Genomic DNA, 19811 nt, shown 5'->3' on the forward strand with positions numbered 1-19811 from the left:
AAAAGTAATAAATATTTCTTCTGTTTTCCAAAAAATGTATTGATCCATTTGTGAGATGAGTAGAACAAAACAAGTTTGATTTCCAAACCTCCCCTTGAAACATCCTATCCTTTCCATTCGTTTGTTCATTTAAATCAGTGGTGCTATTGGTGAAATTTTAATGAGGTAGAGATCAGCTGAAACATTCATGCTAATCGTGAATTTTAACTAATAGTGGGTTTATAAGGTTATACCACAAATACTGGGGTGCCTCAAGGAGAGGTTTGAAAATGGCTACCATAATATTCTGACAGATATAAAATCATATTTTTATTTAAACAGGGTTGTAGTCAGTGAATAACAGCACCCGTAAATGGATGTTCAAGAAGTTATATTAAAGCTGTCATAAAAAAGACTAATAAAGCCGTGAAAGATGAAAACAAGAAATGCAGTTGAAGATGTAAATCTTTCTGCATCCGATCCAGGGTGATCTAGCATCCAACTATACCCTTTGATCTTGCAAAGAAGTGTTAAAAGAAATGGGCTTTTTAGAGCATGTTGCAGTCAAGAACTCATTCTTGTAGAAAGGTAACAAGCTGAAGAGATTGCAGTACATGACAGATCTTAAAATTTGGATTTCTTAAGACTTTTTCCTACTGGGTGTCGCTCCAAAATTTAAGTTTTTGGCAAGAAATACATTGAAGTGTGTTTGCAGTACTCTGTGCGCAACAGTAGGTCTGTCACAGTCTTGGGCTACATTTTAGCCAACATTGTAGGGGATCTTGAAAAAATGATGAAATAATGACTGGAGAGGAATATAAACAGTTTTAATTTATTAGGCCGTAACTTCAGGTAAATAACTCATTGTTATAATCTTTGGCTTTCAGCATGATAATGACCCCACAGATATTGCAAACGGGATTAAAGCCACCTTAATACCTAATTGCAGCTGAAGTTCTGTGGGGTGTAGGAAAAAAAAACAAAAATTGACCAAATTCTTGTAAGAAGCTTAGAAGAGTTTATTACAGTACTATATGAAAATACTATACAGCAGTGTATAATATTTTGTATTATAAGGAAGGACACATAAAATTATGACTTAATTTTTATTGAATCTAATAAAATTAAATTCTAATTTAATATTTCCAGGAGCAAATAAACATTTACTGCCCAGATACATAGCTTTAAAATGAGTTTTCCTTGGTGATCTAGAGTTTTGCACAGTACTGTTTAAGTAAATGTAATATATTTAAACGTTTCCTAATACCTTCTTTGTATGGTGCTATATTAAAAGTCAGAATAATAGAAAAGAAATGGGAAAGCATCTAAGCACTGCAGCTGGTTGAAAAAAGTCTGGTTTGTAACAGAGGTGTTAGAATAATACAGTCCCACACAGACGTCTACCTACTTTAAGAAAATGTTACTTCTTTAATTATTGGGTAATTCATTAAAGACAAAAAACTTCACAGGTGTGGCTGGATATAAAAAGTGCACATCCATATTGTGTATGTAGACTAGTACACTCTGTTTTCTTCTTCTGATAAGTATTTAAAATATAGTCTTTGTGCATTGGACCAAAAGTTATGGGAATTCAGTAATTCTAATCTGAGCACTTGGCAAACACTAAGGAGACAGTGAATTAAAACCCTTTAACATGACTCATGACTGAACAATTTTGTATCTGCAGGGCAATAGCAAACTAAGAAGGCTGCCTGCAAAAACAAGCATGTGTTGAGCAAATAATGCAAACTTTCAATCAATAAAACGGTGCTTTCCTTTTAGTAAAGCATAAGACTTTGACCATATCTGCCAGAGGTTGCACTTTGGCATGTTGGAGAGCTCTTAAACTCCTGGGCTAAAGATTTTTTTGTTTAAATACTTCTCACGTTTTACATATCAGTTTCTTTTTGTTTATATTGAATGCATCTAATTTAAAGCCAAAAATATAATACCTTTCAATCTTGGTATGAGAAGAATATTCCTCTTTGTAATGTGTTCGTTATGCTTCCTAGAGTGCAGATGCTTTATAAATTATGCAGTTGTTTTATGAAGTAAGGCTATATATAAAAACAAATACTTCACTGGATATGTTCCTTTTAGTTTTGGAAACTGTATTGTACCAAATCTTCTGAAGTCAGCCTTGCACAAAAGTGCAAAATGCATTAAGAACAGTATACAGTATTAAGATAATCAGAGATTTTATGTGCAATATACCTAAATATTATGTATAAAAGTGGTGTTTGTTTAAGAAATAAGGTGTTTTAATTTGCATAGTGGTTTTATTTATTTATGAAATCTATATAGGCAAGAAATATATGTGTACAGAATTAGAAAATCTCTGACTGAAAATTGTTTGTTAATCTATGTACAGTCTGAGCAAGGGAACTGGTAAAGTCCCATAGGAATTGAATGTGCAATCCCAAAATTTTACCACACTACCTGCATAAGGGAAGGGCTGCTCACTTTCCCGTAACACAGTTTAGAATACACATATGTTTTGTGCCTATTTTAATTAGTTCTAAAACAGATTCCTGCATTTATTTTAGTTCTACTTGATATTGCAATTACAGGTAAAGTGGTGCTAACACATTTAAGAAAAAACTAAAATGCTAGTAATATCTGCTAAGTTGCTGTGCTGTGCCTTATTTAAGGTTGTGGGGTGCTCTGCTTAAAAAAGTAATATTGTTCATAGATTATTTTGATGTGCCATTTTTATTTTCTTCAGATCTTTTGTGTAATAAGCCTGTGCAATTTTAAAAAAAATTGGAAGAGTAGTAGATTTTTTTTTCTTGTTTCAGTGAAGTTCCCAAAAGCGGATTTACTGAACAATATGCAATATTTGCTACATAGTTTCAAAATATGGTTTAAAATTACTTTCAGGGTGGGTTCATTGACTTACTCAAAACTTCCATGCATATGCCTTTATGGAGAAGCATAGCAAAACTGGGGAATTAAACAGCTTTCTAGCTGTTAATCCTGAAGCAGAATTTATATTTTTATAAAGTTGCACTGACTTGTTTTGTTGCATGCGAAGACAAGTATAGCTGCTGTAACATGCTTTTTAAAATTCTTTGGGTGGAAGGTTCTTGAGCTACTTTTAGCTGCTATGTTCATAATTAAAGAAAAAATTCTAAGCTTTGTAAAAAGCTTTAATTACACATACTTTTTATTTTCACATTGAAACTATTATGTCAGAAATACTTAATAGCTTCTCTGTTTTTTCTAAGATATTTAGTAACTTTTCATGTGTGGTATACTTGTGGCACATACACACTTTCAAATTTGTGCAACGTAATTTTTTAAACCCTTTGAAATAGTATTCCCTGTAAAAGACATGAATAATAAAATACGGCCAGGTAAGAGTTATGGGAATCAGTACTCTGTTTTCCCACCTCTTAGTACATTTGTTCACAAGTGTTGCTGCTTGCAGCTGTAATTCATTCCTGTGTCGATTTTTGATAAACAGCAAGTGCATCCATATGTGCAAAGGGGAGAGGTAATCAAACAGTTAAATTAAATCTTAAGATTTTTATATTTCAATTAATGACCAGAAGTATGCGTTTAGTTTGCAATGGAGTGGTGTCCCATTCGTGTCTGATTTGTGCCATGCAGTGAGACTGCTGGGATAGGTTCCCGCTCCCATGATTAAGTGGGTACAAAAATCCAATTGTATGTTTATGTACATCTGCAAGTGAAGTACAAGGCGTAAAGGAGTGAATTAAATCCTGAAAATATGAGTATAAATACAGTATGTATTTTTAGACAGTTAAAAAGGATGATTGCCAAATTCACATACTATGAAGTCTAGAGAAGTATATGGAAAAACTATACAGGCAATGGGAAGTAAAGATGTTCAGAATATAGTAATGTTCGAAACCAGCAACTCATTCCAAAGTAGTAAACAGTATAACCAAAATACAAAAACGTTAGGACTTGTAAAAGTTAAAAGAAGGCTAGCATAACTATATTTGAGATTTTTCTCTAGACATTCTGCAAATGGGTAGAGCCTCACCATTTAAAGGTTTTTAAACTCAGCTGTGTGTCACATAGCAGCTTTAAAGCTATTAAATAGTAAAAGTGGTATGAGATGCCAGTACATCACTAATAATCTTTTTTTTTTGTTCTTTTTCCTCTCTTTCCTGCTGTCTTTTTCTTGTCTAACTAGTGCTTACACTACTTTTTCCTTTTTTTCTGTTTTTATTTAAGCCAGCAATATGTGTACAATTTAACAGCACAGGTTAACTTATGTTTCTTCCTCTTCGGTATTACTGCTGCTTCACTGCCTGCTTATCTGCCTTATTTTGACACCTAACAACACAGCAGTCCTAACTTCATCAAGAAGAATAAAAAGACAAAAGAATAAGATATAGCTGGAACATTTTTACATCAGCACCACTACTTCCTTGTTTTTTATTAACTTTAGAAGACATGAATTTCAAACTGAATTTTCTTAAAAACATTTTTTTACTCCCTCTTTACTTGTTGATATGGCTGTATACAATCTTTACTTTTATTCCATGGTATTTTCTTACCGATGCTCAAATGAAAAGGACAATGGCAAAACGGATAAAGGCAAAGTCAACATCAGGGAAGCAATCAGGCCCTTACCGATCTGTGGACCGCTTTGACTGCCTGTCTACAATGGACTTTCCTGGAGTTGATACCTTGGATAAGTTGTTCGATCATGCAGTGAAGAACTTTTCAAAAGCCGAATGCCTTGGCACCAGGGAAGTGCTGAGTGAAGAAAATGAAATTCAACCCACCGGAAAAGTCTTTAAAAAGGTATTGCACTTTTAATCTATAATGCTACAACCATACATTTTTAATTTGTTGGAAAATAGTGGTGAAGTGATACCCTAATATTATTTCAAATTTAAAACAGCATTTTGGACCAGAAAAATCAAATCCTTTTCAGAAATACTATAGCATTTCTCATTTTGTATTTACAATGGCATTAAAGGTATTCTCCCACATCACATTTCCCCAGATTGTATTATTTAGTAGTATTAAATCTTCATTTAATGGATATGCTTGCCAATGATGACAAAAAAATATCTCTATCAATGCAAAAACAGAATTGTACAGATCTTCAAATCCACAAATATTCTCTCAATTTGTGGTGACTTAAAAGAATAATAATTGATGTAAACAATTTGAAAATTAACTTTAAGGAATCTAACTGCCTGTCAGTTTTTCTATAATTAAGGTGTTCCACTTAACTCTATTTTAAATACATTGACCTCTGGACAATCACAAATCTGATAATAGACTGGTTTTAGTCTAGAAATCCCCCATGACCCAGTGGTAGCTATAACAGAATGCCTGTCATAATTAAAATGGGAGAAACTTTGGATTTGATATTAATGCCTTTGGTGAAGAATGCATAAATATTAAACTTGGCCATGTTTTACCAAAAGACTCTATGACCCACTATATAAGAATTATGTGGTTTAATTAGACCAAAACTGGCATCTGTATGCTGAAAATATCTTTGGGTTAAATGTGATACCACACATCACACTGACACAGCCTTCCCTTTAAATAAGGTGTTTTGAAGGGTTGCATTGGAACAAATAACTTTTATAGTCACTGTATGGCATATCTAACTTGTTTATTGGCCATTTTAAGAAAGTGTGAATGCCTAAAGTATTGAATTTGTAACCATGAGGGTATGTCCAATACATTTTTTTTTGTTTGTTTTGTAAACATTTGACCTTTCAAAGTTTAATTCAGTTAATCTCTACTACTTAATCGAATACTGACTGCCATTTCAGGCAAAATTATGCTCCTGTACAGAGTAGAGTTCTGGTGCTTTCCTTCTGGAATTGTGTATTCCCATTCATCCCTAAGTTCCATTATTGTAACAGTCCACATTAATGACGCTTATAATGTATAAGTGAACAATGTAATGGTGCTGGACCAAGGAACAATAAACACCTGCCAATCCCATACTTCTGGCAGCTCCAAGTATCCTTGTTGGTGTATTAAATTTATTTAGTAAGTGTTGTCCAGGCATTGGCCTTACCCACATGTCCCTGACACTTGGTGACTGTTTAGCATGTCTTGTCACCTCACTAAGCCAATGTCTATTTATCCCCCACACTTGCACGTTTGTTTTTGTTTGCTATTAATGAATTTCATTCTGTAATTCTTAGTTTTCATTTTTTTGCTTACACTTTTTTGTATATTTTGTAAACACTTGCTGGACTACCTGCAGATGCTTGTCCTTATATCCTTGCATTTTTTTAGATATCCAGATGAAGGAAGAAAACAATTGAAATATGAGTGTTTTTGTGGACATACAAAAATGTTCTTAAACTGACATTCAGCTCTCATTTTTTACTTTGAGCACTATTTACAAGTTATGCATCTACATTTTATACTGTTACTATGACATTCTTGTTTAATTATAACTGTTCTTTGTAAATGGGATTATATAAACAAATTCCATGTTTGCAGGTGGACATATTGTTGCATGCAAAATAAAACGGGTAAAATTGGAAATCAATAATGTGCAAAAGTAACTGAAAATGCAATGATTAATCATTTCAAGCAAGAGAAATAAGCAAGACAGGGACTAAAATAGCTGGATACTAAATTTTGACAATCTGGCTTACCTATACAGCTTTGTTTAATTGAGCCTTTGGCAAAGAGTTGTAATGGCCTGCTAGTCCAGACGGTGTTTTGATGTTTTTAATTTTGTTTGTCTGTTTTGAAATTATCCAGTAGAGCAGCAAGTTAAGTGAAGAGTTTGTCAAGGAGAACCAACCCCAGAAATATATTCAAACTTCTTCACACCTTACTTCCTGCTGCCAATATCCTTGTCCATACAATGCAGCACAAGCTGAATGGCAATGGTATTCATCCAGGACAAAAAATGAATATTTCAGAATTATACCAAAACATTATGGAGGAGAACCCCTCAAGCCAAAATTGGGTTACCTGGCATAGCAATGACTGTATATTCTAAAAATTAAGGTTTGGGGTGTGTGGTATTTAGAGATAAACTCAAAAGATGCCTTGTGGTAAGATTTAGATTGGGCTATCTAAGCAAGACAGTCATAAAATATGGAGCAGACATAAAAGCTTTGAGGAAGACAGGCAAAACGTTCTCTATGTAGATAGATGGAAACTACCAAATGTTCAATTGCTATTCTGGCTGCCAAAGGATGTACTATTTTATTTTATTACTAGCAAAATACCCGCTTCGCAGCGGAGAAGTAGTGTGTTAAAGAAGTAATGAAAAAGAAAAGGAACCATTTTAATAATAACGTAACATGATTGACAATGAGTGTTGCTGGCATATATATATATATATATATATATATATATATATATATATATATATATATATACACATACACATATCCATACATACAGTGGTGTGAAAAACTATTTGCCCCCTTCCTGATTTCTTATTCTTTTGCATGTTTGTCACAAAAAATGTTTCTGATCATCAAATACATTTAACCATTAGTCAAATATAACACAAGTAAACACAAAATGCAGTTTTTAAATGATGGTTTTTATTATTTAGGGAGAAAAAAAATCCAAACCTACATGGCCCTGTGTGAAAAAAGTAATTGCCTCCTGAACCTAATAACTGGTTGGGCCACCCTTAGCAGCAATAACTGCAATCAAGCATTTGCGATAACTTGCAATGAGTCTTTTACTGCGCTCTGGAGGAATTTTGGCCCACTCATCTTTGCAGAATTGTTGTAATTCAGCTTTATTTGAGGGTTTTCTAGCATGAACTGCCTTTTTAAGGTCATGCCATAGCATCTCAATTGGATTCAGGTCAGGACTTTGACTAGGCCACTCCAAAGTCTTCATTTTGTTTTTCTTCAGCCATTCAGAGGTGGATTTGCTGGTGTGTTTTGGGTCATTGTCCTGTTGCAGCACCCAAAATCGCTTCAGCTTGAGTTGACGAACAGATGGCGGACATTCTCCTTCAGGATTTTTTGGTAGACAGTAGAATTCATGGTTCCATCTATCACAGCAAGCCTTCCAGGTCCTGAAGCAGCAAAACAACCCCAGACCATCACACTCCCACCACCATATTTTACTGTTGGTATGATGTTCTTTTTCTGAAATGCTGTGTTCCTTTTACGCCAGATGAAACGGGACATTTGCCTTCCAAAAAGTTCAACTTTTGTCTCATCAGTCTACAAGGTATTTTCCCAAAAGTCTTGGCAATCATTGAGATGTTTCTTAGCAAAATTGAGACGAGCCCTAATGTTCTTTTTGCTTAACAGTGGTTTTGCCTTGGAAATCTGCCATGCAGGCCGTTTTGCCCAGTCTCTTTCTTATGGTGGGGTCGTGAACACTGACCTTAATTGAGGCAAGTGAGGCCAGCAGTTCTTTAGACGTTGTCCTGGGGTCTTTTGGTTGATGATCAGAAACATTTTGTGTGACAAACATGCAAAAGAATAAGAAATCAAGAAGGGGGCAAATAGTTTTTCACACCACTGTATACACATATATATATATATATATATACACACACACACATACATCCACATATATATATATATATATCTACATATACACACACACACACACACACACACATAAACATATACATACATATCTACATATACACACACGGGGGTGGCAGAATCCATCAAGGAAGAAAAATGAACAACATTATTTGTACAAAATCTTATTTATCCATTCCTAAATAATTAAATGGGCAGGCTATTTCGTATCAGTGCAATACGCTTTTTGTTAAAACGGATGACTCCCACTCTTACGTGCAAGCCTGCGTGGATATTATGAACTATCGTATCTGTTCAAGTTCTATTTAAATTTTAAATAGAAGGAATTTTTATTTAGTCGACAGAAATATCTTTGGTAGGAATGGAAGTTAAATGTAGGCATCATTGCATAAATTTTTCTTCACCATACAAATATAAAGAGTAAATTCGCCTTACATTCCAACCAAAGATATTTGTGTCGACTAAATCAAGGATTTCAAACTCAATTGCACAGGGGACAAAATCCAAAACACGCTTTAGGTTGCGGGCCGAACAGGATAAACATTTATTGAACACACTAAAACTAAACTTTTAAAACTTCAAAACTTTTAAAACTTAACTTTTTTGAACATAAATATGAATAAAAACAGACAGGTATATTATTCCGGAATAAATCAACTCAAACCTTAAATAACTTATAATATTTTGCTCTCCATAAAAATATATCCTGTCTAAATTATACAAGTTAGAAATAAAGTAAACGTTAAAAGAACAAACATTCAAATTTCTTTACTCTTATGTAATCTTATATAAAAAATAAACTTAAATTTTAAATATCCCAAAAGATTTTGCTCTCCATAAAAATATATCCTGTCAAAATTTTACAAATTCAAATATGAACATGCTGCATAACAAAACCTGGAAATATAAATAAAATGTGTTCTTTTCAGCAATAACAAATCAAATCATTCAGTTGTCTTTGCTCATATGTCATTTTATCAGAGCTGGACGCCTGGCATCTTTTTGGCAACAAGTTCGTTTATGTTTGGTGTGAGGTTCTGTGTTGTGGAGATTCTCAGGATGGACTGCAGGTGCTCATCAGTGAGGCGACTCCTGTGTGCTGTTTTGTTAGTCTTCATCACTAAGAAGAGCTTCTCACACAGATATGTGCTACCAAACATGCACAAGGTTCAAGTTGCATGTAGACGGAGCTGGAGCATTTCTGCGGGAATGGAGTGAATAAACTGTGCGGGCCCTGCAGTATCGTACTTTGCCTTCAGTGTGCCATTACACTGCAGCTCAATCACCTCCATCTGAATCAGCACAGGTGCAGTTTCCACATCGACTGCAAATGGGTTGCGAAACAACTCAAAATTCCTTTTTTGTTCTTCAAAGTCACCAAAGCGCCGTGCGAACTCAGTGCGCTCAGTTTATCAGCAAAGTGCGTATTTGGGAACACCGTTGTGCCGACTTGGTTCAACATTACTTGGCAACAGGGAAGTGGGGCAAGTTGCACTGGTGCATTTGTGTCTCCTATAAAAGCAGCTTCACTTGAAATCACTTTGTGATTTTACACGGGTGAAAACGTCTGCTGAAGTGTCAGATTCTTCTTTAACTCTTCTGCTTTCTGTATCTTCTGCATTGCATTCAGGTCTTTCAGGTTATCCCAATGTTTTGTGTCATAGTGCCGTCTTAGATTAAATTCTGTAATTACAGCCACATTAGCTCCACAAATGAGACACACGGGTTTACCGGCAATGTCAGTAAACATATACTCAGCCTCTCATCGGTTTTTAAAGGCTCTATTTTCAGAATCAACTTTTCTCTTTGGCATCGTTTGGGCTACCTTCGCAATAACTTGCAGCATCATAAGCTAGACTTGATTAACGCAGTAAGTGTTCGGCAAGGCAGCTGAAGCGCTGCATTATGGGATCTGTAGTTTATTGTGTTACCAGCGCTTCTTATCCCCGGGCCATTAATAACAATAATATATAAAATGATCTTGCAGGCTGGATATAATTACACGCCGGGCCGGATGTGGCCTGAGGGCCTTGAGTTTGACACATATGGACTAAATAGAACTTGAAAAGATATATTTTTTCGAATGTTATCGCGCAATTCAGATCGAGTTGACGCGCACTACATCGAGCGCGCGTGCTATTGTGGTTTTGCCTGCGTGCCTCAATAAGTCTCCCTCCCCTCGCTCTTACTTTTTTACCGTTCATCTAATGCATACACTGAGTATGGCTTTACCAAAACAATTATTTATGGCAAATCGATTATTCATAAAGCTTCAATTGTTGATCTGTTTTTCTGTGTTAACCTCATATTTTTTCATACTTCTTCTCAAACCAAGGGTGTGCGAGGGTAAAAATCGGGAATCGCTGATCAATGTAATCGGTGTACCATGAAGTCATGCATTGACAGAAGTTCCCCTTTCTTTGTATTGCAAAGTGTGATTAAATGCGTGATTTTTTTAACACGTTATGGAACATATGCATCGAAGCTTCTCAGCTGTGCTTGTGCTAAGAAAAGGAAAAAATAAACGTAACACGATTGTCAATGTAACCTTTTGTAAGTAGTGCCTGGAGGATTCAGTGTTGAGAAACTGTAGAGACAGCGTGTGTATTAACTTGTGGATTTTTCTGTGAGTATTTGGTGGCAGCGTCACAAAGTCGCTTCCATAACACTGCGTGCGTTAGCTGTGGAGCTCAGCTCAGCGCGAAATGAGTTGAATGGGACGGGAGATGATGACATGACTCCCCCACCCGCCTTAACTGTCAATCCCCCACAAACACAGTCTCTCGGAATTTGCATAAGCACAGCCCTTCGCGTGCAATTTTAACTTAGTTACAAAGAGATCAAAACTCTCGTTTATATCCTGCGTCCTCTCAAACTTGTATCCCGCATTACCCGTGGGCATGACAAACGCCAGCGGCAGCCTGCCTATGAACTTAATTTAAACTTTAGGTTTACACCTTGCTTTGTTTCCGAAGTAGCAGCACTCATGAATATGGTTGTATATGTCACTCGCTCGCTTCTTATTGTTTCGCTGCCTTCATAATTATATAATGCATGTTTTCTTCAGCGCTTTTTTGAGCTCTTCCTGGTTTTCTTTGCACTGCGTTGACAGTCAGTTCAGTTGATTACGTGGGAGGCGTGATGATGTCACGCGAAACTCCGCCACCACGGCTTTCAAGCTCAACTCCATTACAGTAAATGGCGAAAAATAGCTTCCAGTTATGACCATTACACGTAGAATTTCGAAATGAAACCTGCCCAACGTTTGTAAGGAAGCTGTAAGGAATGAGCCCGCCAAATTTCAGCCTTCTACCTACATGGGAACTTGGAGAATTAGTGATGAGTCAGTCAGTCAGTCAGTGAGGGCTTTGCCTTTTATTAGTATAGATATATATTACAATACTGCAGACCATTGTTAGGACACTCAAAGAAATCATTTTTAAAGTTGGTTATCAAACACATGGAATGGAACTTGGGTGCTTCGGGGAGTGGTTTCTCCACCAAACCTTTGTTGTTTATGCCATTTCACATGATATAAATGTTCTAGGAAAACCACAGACACGCTTGTCATTTTGTCAAAATATGTTTATTGTAATGTTTTATGATTATTTGCTTTAAACACACTTTTCTTGGCTGGTCAAAGACATTAGCACAGTGCCCTATATAATATGTTCTTGCTTGTGTGGTGGGAAGTTTTGACCCTTGCTAACTACCACTTCAAAAAAAACAGTACAAATTATGTTCAGATGGGAATTAAAGAGGGAGCAATAAACACTGCCACAAGAATAATTTCTACAGCAGTGTTACAGTGACAGAAGGATTCTTGTAGACTAAGTGAGAAGATGCCAGTTATACATCAGGAAGATCGGTCAGCAGCCAATCCTGATAGATGCACAGTTTGGCCCATTTATTTATAAACAAGGGCAGATAGCCTGGAGGATACTGTAACAAAATAGCCATTTAAAGACCGGTCACTGCTCTGGTGCACTGTTTTTATGGTACCCAGGTAATGATGTGGCTTGTTGGCACTTAATTATTATAGGCCTGTGTCTGACCCCAAAATGGGTTTTGCCACACCCTGCAAGTTGCAAATTAAGTTTAATGTGGAAAGGTGAGGTGGAGCAAAGTCTTGCAGACCGGAAGGAATAAAGGGATGAAGAGGAAACCAGTGCCAATGGTAATTTGATGGGAACTAAATTTTTGTTACACTATCTATAGTTTCATCCATCATGATCTCTTGTCATCTGTTCTTTATTCCTCTGAAGAATACAACGTACATTCATTTATTAATTTTTGTGCTTTTTGGAATTTCATAGTGGTACAAAAAAAAAGATGCAGTCAGCAGATGAAATATACTCTTATTATGAACATTACAAATTTATTCAGAAACTGCAAGTATTTTTGTATTAATATATCATTCTTTCCCTATTTAAGTAAGGAAATTTGTCTGAAATAGTTGTTTGACAAGGAGGGATGTATCGCACTAAATCATTGCCTCTAATTGGCAAACTCCGAACTGTAAACTTGAATTTATTACCTATTCTGTTTTTCAGTTGATATTGGGGAACTACAAATGGATTACGTATGAAGAAATCGATGTTCAGGTGAATCACTTGGGCAGTGGCCTAGCTGCTTTGGGACAAGAACCAAAGAACACAATTGCCATTTTCTGTGAGACGAGGGCCGAATGGATGATTGCAGCTAATGCTTGTTTCCGATACAATTTTCCATGTAAGTTGTTATTCGTTAAATTTGTGTTTATTTCCTTGTTTTAATTGTAATGTTTTGCTTTTTTTAAGAAGCTGGAAAGGAGCAAACTGTTTCAAGATTGATTGCCCGTTGAACAAAAATAAATATGTAATACCAAAAAAAAGCTTAAATGTTGAAATCAAAAGTTCTAATTAAAACCACCTAATATAGATATACAGTATGTGCATTCAAATAAAGTCACAATACAAAGAAATACCATTTTTTTGGTTAGGATTCCGCTGTACTTTAATACTGGGTTTTGAATTTAATTCCATTGGCATTGTCCCAAATTTGTTTGGTTGATATAAGCATTAGTGAGCTTTTCAAATATGTTTTTCTTTTTTATGTATGTGCCTGGGGAAGGAAAATGAGTGCTTGTTTTTCATATAGGTTATTTGAAATTGTCAATGAAAACAATCTAAATAGATGTATGTATGTGTTCTTAGTACAAGTAGTCTGAAATCTGTACAAGTAAAGATGTTGCTTTTATGCCAATTAATTTAATGTCATAAAAGTCACCAGTTCATTATATAGGTAGTCAATGGGGCCAAATTTATTAGTGTCCCTACACAATACTGCTTTCATGATTTGGTTCTAAGATGCAATTCCCTTCACCTTATACATTTTGAGTTCACAGATTCATCTTCCCAGACCAGAAACATGATGTAATGTTAATTTAAAATCCAAATATGATTCTGAGTATCTGTGAATGTACTTTTTTCTCCTTCAGAGTGCTTGCATCATATCAAAGGTGAATTACTGCCTAGTGCCAACAACCTTGAATTTTCTAAGCTTGTGTAAAACAAAATGGCAAAATTTCAAAAGATGGTGATGGTGCCTCTGAGAAGAATAAGAAAAGGATTCACATGTAAATCACTTGTACAAAACGTGATTGCTTCTTTTATGTTTATTTACTTGAGCTTAAACAGTACCTAAGTCAGTTTCATACTGTGGTATACACATTTATATATCTTTACTTTTATTTTAATTATTCAATTTGAATGCTCAATATTTCCGCAGTGGTGACCTTCTATGCCACACTTGGAGAAGATGCTGTGGTTTATGGACTAAATCAATGTGACGCCACTCATCTCATTACAAGCGTGGAACTTCTTGAAACTAAACTCAAGGCAAGTCTTACCTTGTGTGATAGGGGTAGGGAATACTTTTTTTATGTCTTACACTGAGGAGTTTGTTTTTAAAATAAAGTCTTACCAATTGTTGCAGTGACTAATGGAAACAAATTGTAACTAAACAATATCTGAAAATGTTGTTTTTCATTCACATATGAAGAATCACAGGAATTGGTTCTAAGGAAAGATGTAGCACACTTAAATGTAGGCATTGTTGAGAAAACATAAACAGTTAATTACAAGCCGCTTAGTTAAGCAGGGTATCTAGTAGATTCTGACTGGTTTCTGTTTTTGTGTTCTATAACTAGGCAGAAGTAAATCGAGTTGATGATTGTTTTTTATTGAATTGTATTAAATGTACATTTTTTTGTATTGATACAGAACAATATAAATAAGAACAGTCATTCCTTACCTTGCAAAGCCCAAATTGTAGCTTGTCTTGGTGTAAATGTTTTGTGTGTGCCCTATAGTAGACTGTCTTTACGTCAAGGGCTGATTGATCTAGGGAAATGCACCATAAATCGCCAGATACAGTAAATAAATTTCCGGAAAATATTTATGTCATAAAATTTAAATTCGAAACATTTTGAAAGTAAAATATATATTTGTGTTGAAATTACATATTTGTTTTTTCCCCATTCTGTATCATACTGTAAATGTATTACATAGCATTTTATTAGACAAGAAGAAACAAAGTTTTAATTGTTATACTGTATTTTCATGTAATGGTTTATTTCTGTTTTTTCTTTAATGTATTTTAGTTTTTGATTTATATTTATTTATTTATATTAAACACACCATGTTTGATTCTGCTATATCCTTCCTACTTTACAAACAGGGTATTTTATCGCAGCTTCACAATCTGAAGCATGTCATTTATGTTGATAAAAAGAACATCCAGACAGCCGATTATCCTAAAGAAATCCAGATTCACAGCTTAGAGTCTGTTCAGGAGATGGGAGCCAAACCTGAACACTGTAAGTTGAATTTTTTTTTTCATTAGTTTGGGTAACTTGATTTAGAATTTTTGTTAGTATGTACTGTATATGTAAATAAATCAAAAGTATCTCTTTAATGAAGATCCTATAAACAGAATCGTCATTATTTCCAAGTTATATCTTTTTTTATCAATGGACTATAATTATTATGCATTAAATTAATACATTTAAATTTTGCAAAAGAAAAGGATGCTAGTTTTAAGCAATAATTTTGTTGCATGGTTGTGTACTGCTTAGTGCTCATGTGGTGCTAATATATCCAGTAATGTAGAAAATTATCAGAAGCAAGGTGAGTTATTACTCTTTGACTCCAAAGACATGCACAGTTCTTAAATAAAAGTTATGTTAAGACAAGAAGCAGGCTTGATATGTACACATTAATATTCTCAAATATGCTCAATCAGATTTGGGGTTGCCAAGGATCCTTTTTAGACTGGTAGGCAGAACTGGGCACAAAGCAGCAAAAAACCCAAGACAGGATGCCAGTTACATTCGGAATGTGCAGAGTCCAAACTGATAATTTCCAGGTATAGGATTTGAGCACAGGATGCTGGATTTTTGTAGATGTTAAGGCTACCCACTGTGTGGTTTTGACATTTTATAATCTATTAAATAAACATATTTATTAAAATAGATACCTAACTAAAAGGCTAATCTATACTATAATATTTGGAGTAAATGTGGTTGTGCTCCCACTACTGTATATAATTAATAAAACTGGTGAATATCAAAAGCTTAAGTGGCAACACATTCATGTGTTTTTGTTATGGCCAGTATTTAATAACAGTATTATTGTGTGTCTGGATAATTCAAGGGAAATCTATCTGTCCATCCATCCATCCTTCTGAAATGTGTATTGACAAAAAAATTGTGACAAAAGGTATGTAAGGGTATGACTACAACTTCAGATTTATTTATTAAAAAAAAACAAAACACATTTATTAAAAAAACTGGACTGGCCAAATGTTCCATTCTAGTTTTACAAAGAAAACTAGAGGGGTGGGAATTCTCATACATAGAACAGTACCATTTGTAGCATCAGATGTAGTAATGGATCCTGAAGGGAGATATGTAATGGTCATGGGAGACTTATCTAACTGTAAAATGATTTTGATAAATGTTTATGCACCTAATGTTGATGATAAGGAATTTATACAAAATTTATTTGCATCCATTCCCAATCTGAACACTCATAAAGTTATAATGGCTGGGGACTTTAATTGTGTTTTAAATCCACTTTTAGATAAGACTTCCTCCACAGGTGGAACGGCAACTAACACCGCAAAGATAATTACAAAGTTTATAACTGATCACAACTTATCAGATCCCTGGAGGTTTTTAAACCCAAATTCAAGAACATATTCTTTCTACTCACCAGTACATCATTGCTACTCAAGGATTGATTACTTCTTTATAGATAATAACTTCTTGCCTAAGATTAAATCTTGTAAATACGATGCTATTGTTATTTCAGACCATGCTCGATGATCTTGGAGCTGAAATTACTAAGCCCCATACACTCACCCGCAGATGGCCTCAACCGCTTCTATTAGCTGACGAGAATTGTACTGAATTTATATCCAAACAAATCAAATTCTTTCTAGAGACAAATACATCCCCTGAGATCTCTGCAGGAATACTCTGGGAAACTCTTAAGGCCTTCTTAAGAGGACAGATTATCTCATATCTTTCCCACAGAAATAAATCCGAGCGAAGAAAGTAGCAGAGATAAAAAGCTAAATTACTAAAATAGATGAAGAACATGCCAGAGACTCTACATAAGAGGAGGCAGGCTCTACATTCAGAATTAAACCTCTTGACAACTAAAGAAACTGAACAACTAATTTACAAATCCAGACATCATTATTATGAACATGGAGAGAAAGCTAATAAGCTTTTAGCAACAAATTCACAAGCAAGATGTGCAACGCAATCTCGTAATCACTAACACTAACGGAGATAAAATCATCGAACACAAAAATATAATGTACACTTTTAGAGACTACTATAAATCCCTATATACTACTGAGTTTAAAGAAGACAATATACAATCTAATGCATTTCTGGATACATTACAGATACCACAAATTGACGCTTTTAGTGTGGAGGAACTCGATAAACCTCTGTCATTATCAGAATTACTGGATGCTATAAAGTCACTCCAAGGTGGAAAAGCAGCAGGCCCTGACGGCTACCCTGCAGAGTTTTACAAGAAATTCTCCGCCAGCTAGCTCCCTCCTATTAGCAACATTTACAGAAGCCAGAGATAACCAATCTCTTCCACAAACCTTTCGCCAAGCACTAATCACTGTCTTTCCAAAACAAAATAAGGACTTATTACAATGTGCATCATACAGACCAATTTCACTTCTGAATAACGACGTTAAAATACTCTCTAAAATCATAGCTAGAAGGATGGAGAAAGTGCTCCCTCGTAATATCACAAGACCAAACTGGATTTATTAGGGGCCACACTTATCTTCAAATCTTCGACGCCTGTTTAATGTAATATACTCACCAACTAAATCAAACACCCCAGAAATATTATTATCATTGGATGCAGAAAAGCATTCACATGATTGAATGGAAATACCTTTTACTATTTTGGAGAAGTTTGGGTTTGGCCCAACATTTGTGCATGGATTAAATTACTGTATACTAACCCAGAAGCTTCAGTTTGCATCAATAACATTTGCTCAGACTACTTTAAACTAGAACGTGGCACAAGACAAGGATGCCCTTTGTCACCACTGCTGTTTGCAATTGCCATTGAACCACTGGCAATACATTGTCGAAATACTGATCAGATAAAGGGGATTAGCAGAGAAGGACTGGAACAGAAAATCTCATTATATGCAGATGACATGGTACTGTATATATCGGACCCAGAAAATTCTGTGCCTGCAGTCTTAGCAGCACTCACAGAATTTCAAAAGCTCTCTGGTCTCAGAATTAATCTGAATAAAAGTGTACTCTTTCCGTGAATTCTCAAGCATATAATATTAGATTAGACACCCTACCTTTTATCATTGCAGAACAGTTTAAATACCTGGGTAAACATCACAAGTAAACATAAAGCTCTTTATCAACAAAATTTCGTGTCTGCATGGAAAAAATTAAACAAGACTTGCATAGATGGTCAACCCTTCATCTCACACTAGCTGGAAGAATTAACACTGTTAAGATGAATATTCTTCCTAAGCTCCTTTTTATTTCAAAACATACCAATATACATTAATAAATCATTCTTTAAGCAATTAGATTCAACAATAACCTCATTTATTTGGAATTCAAAACATCCACGCATCAAAAGAGCGACCCTACAAAGACAAAAGGCAGAAGGGCATGGCTCTACCTAACTTGCAGTTTTATTACTGGGCGGCAAATATACCGCCCAGTAATATAAGATAAGAACCTGGACACAAATAGAAGAACATACACAGGCATGGACCGCAATAGAAGTAAAATCCTGCAGTACTTCTTTGTATTCCTTGCTCTGTGCTCCAATAAACACACGTTATCGGCAATACACTAATAACCCAATTGTGCTCCACTCACTTAGAATCTGGAACCAATGTAGAAAGCATTTTAAGACGGAGAAGCTTCTTCTGTGGCACCCTGCAAGAGAACCACCTCTTTCAACCTTCACAAACATATGCAGTTTTTAATATCTGGAAAAATTTGGAATTAACTTGCTTAGAGATCTTTATATAGACAACGCCTTTGCATCCTATGAACAATTACATTCCAAATTTAACATTCCAGCTACAAATTTCTTTCACTATCTTCAAATCAGGAACTTTGTTAAACAGAACCTTCCAGATTTTCCTCATCTTGCACCCTCATCCACGCTGGAAAAATATTGCTCAATTTCAAGGAGTTAGACTCCATCTCTACAATATATAAAATCATTTTACAATCCCTTCCTTTCAAAGATCCAAGAGGACACTGGGAAAATGACCTCTCAATTAATATATCAGAAAAGGAGTGGAAAGTAGCAATGCAGAGAATTCACTCAAGCTCCATATGCAAAGCATACAATTATACAACTCAAAATTATATATCGAGCACATCTGTCTCGACTAAAACTCTCCAAAATGTTTCCAGGGCATGATCCAACCTGCGAGCGTTGCAACCAAGCCCCAGCCTCACTGGGTCACATGTTCTGGGCCTGCACCAAATTAACATTATTCTGGACAAAAATTTTTAATTACCTCTCAGACAGCCTTGGACTCACAATCCCTCCTAACCCATTAACAGCTGTGTTTGGGGTTCTTCCAGAGGGGCTTAAAGTGGAGAAGGACAAACAAATTGTGATTGCACTCACTACACTGTTGGCACGCAGACTTATCTGATCAACTGGAAGAACCCAAACTCTCCTCTTTTAAGTCAGTGGGAAACTGATGTGTTATACTATTTGAAATTGGAAAAAATCAAATACTCAGTTAGAGGAT

The 19811-nt window shown here is 35.3% G+C and overlaps 1 protein-coding gene across 7 annotated transcripts in view; it reads left to right on the forward strand.

Annotated features, from left to right (window-relative positions):
• LOC120537126 (long-chain-fatty-acid--CoA ligase 4-like) overlaps window positions 1-19811 on the forward strand; it is a 91857-nt gene that overhangs the window by 46463 nt on the left and 25583 nt on the right. For 4 of the 7 annotated variants that reach the window (XM_039765806.1, XM_039765808.1, XM_039765807.1 and 1 more), the window contains exons 4-7: window positions 4145-4761; window positions 13031-13208; window positions 14247-14356; window positions 15198-15336. In XM_039765806.1, the coding sequence (XP_039621740.1) occupies window positions 4408-4761; window positions 13031-13208; window positions 14247-14356; window positions 15198-15336 (781 nt within the window). In that variant the 5' untranslated portion in view covers window positions 4145-4407. The remainder of the gene's footprint in view (window positions 1-4144; window positions 4762-13030; window positions 13209-14246; window positions 14357-15197; window positions 15337-19811) is intronic. The other 3 variants (XM_039765805.1, XM_039765809.1, XM_039765810.1) reach the window with 3 other exon arrangements.

The sequence above is a fragment of the Polypterus senegalus genome, chromosome 10 (assembly GCF_016835505.1).
Source record: "Polypterus senegalus isolate Bchr_013 chromosome 10, ASM1683550v1, whole genome shotgun sequence".
NCBI lineage: Eukaryota > Metazoa > Chordata > Cladistia > Polypteriformes > Polypteridae > Polypterus > Polypterus senegalus.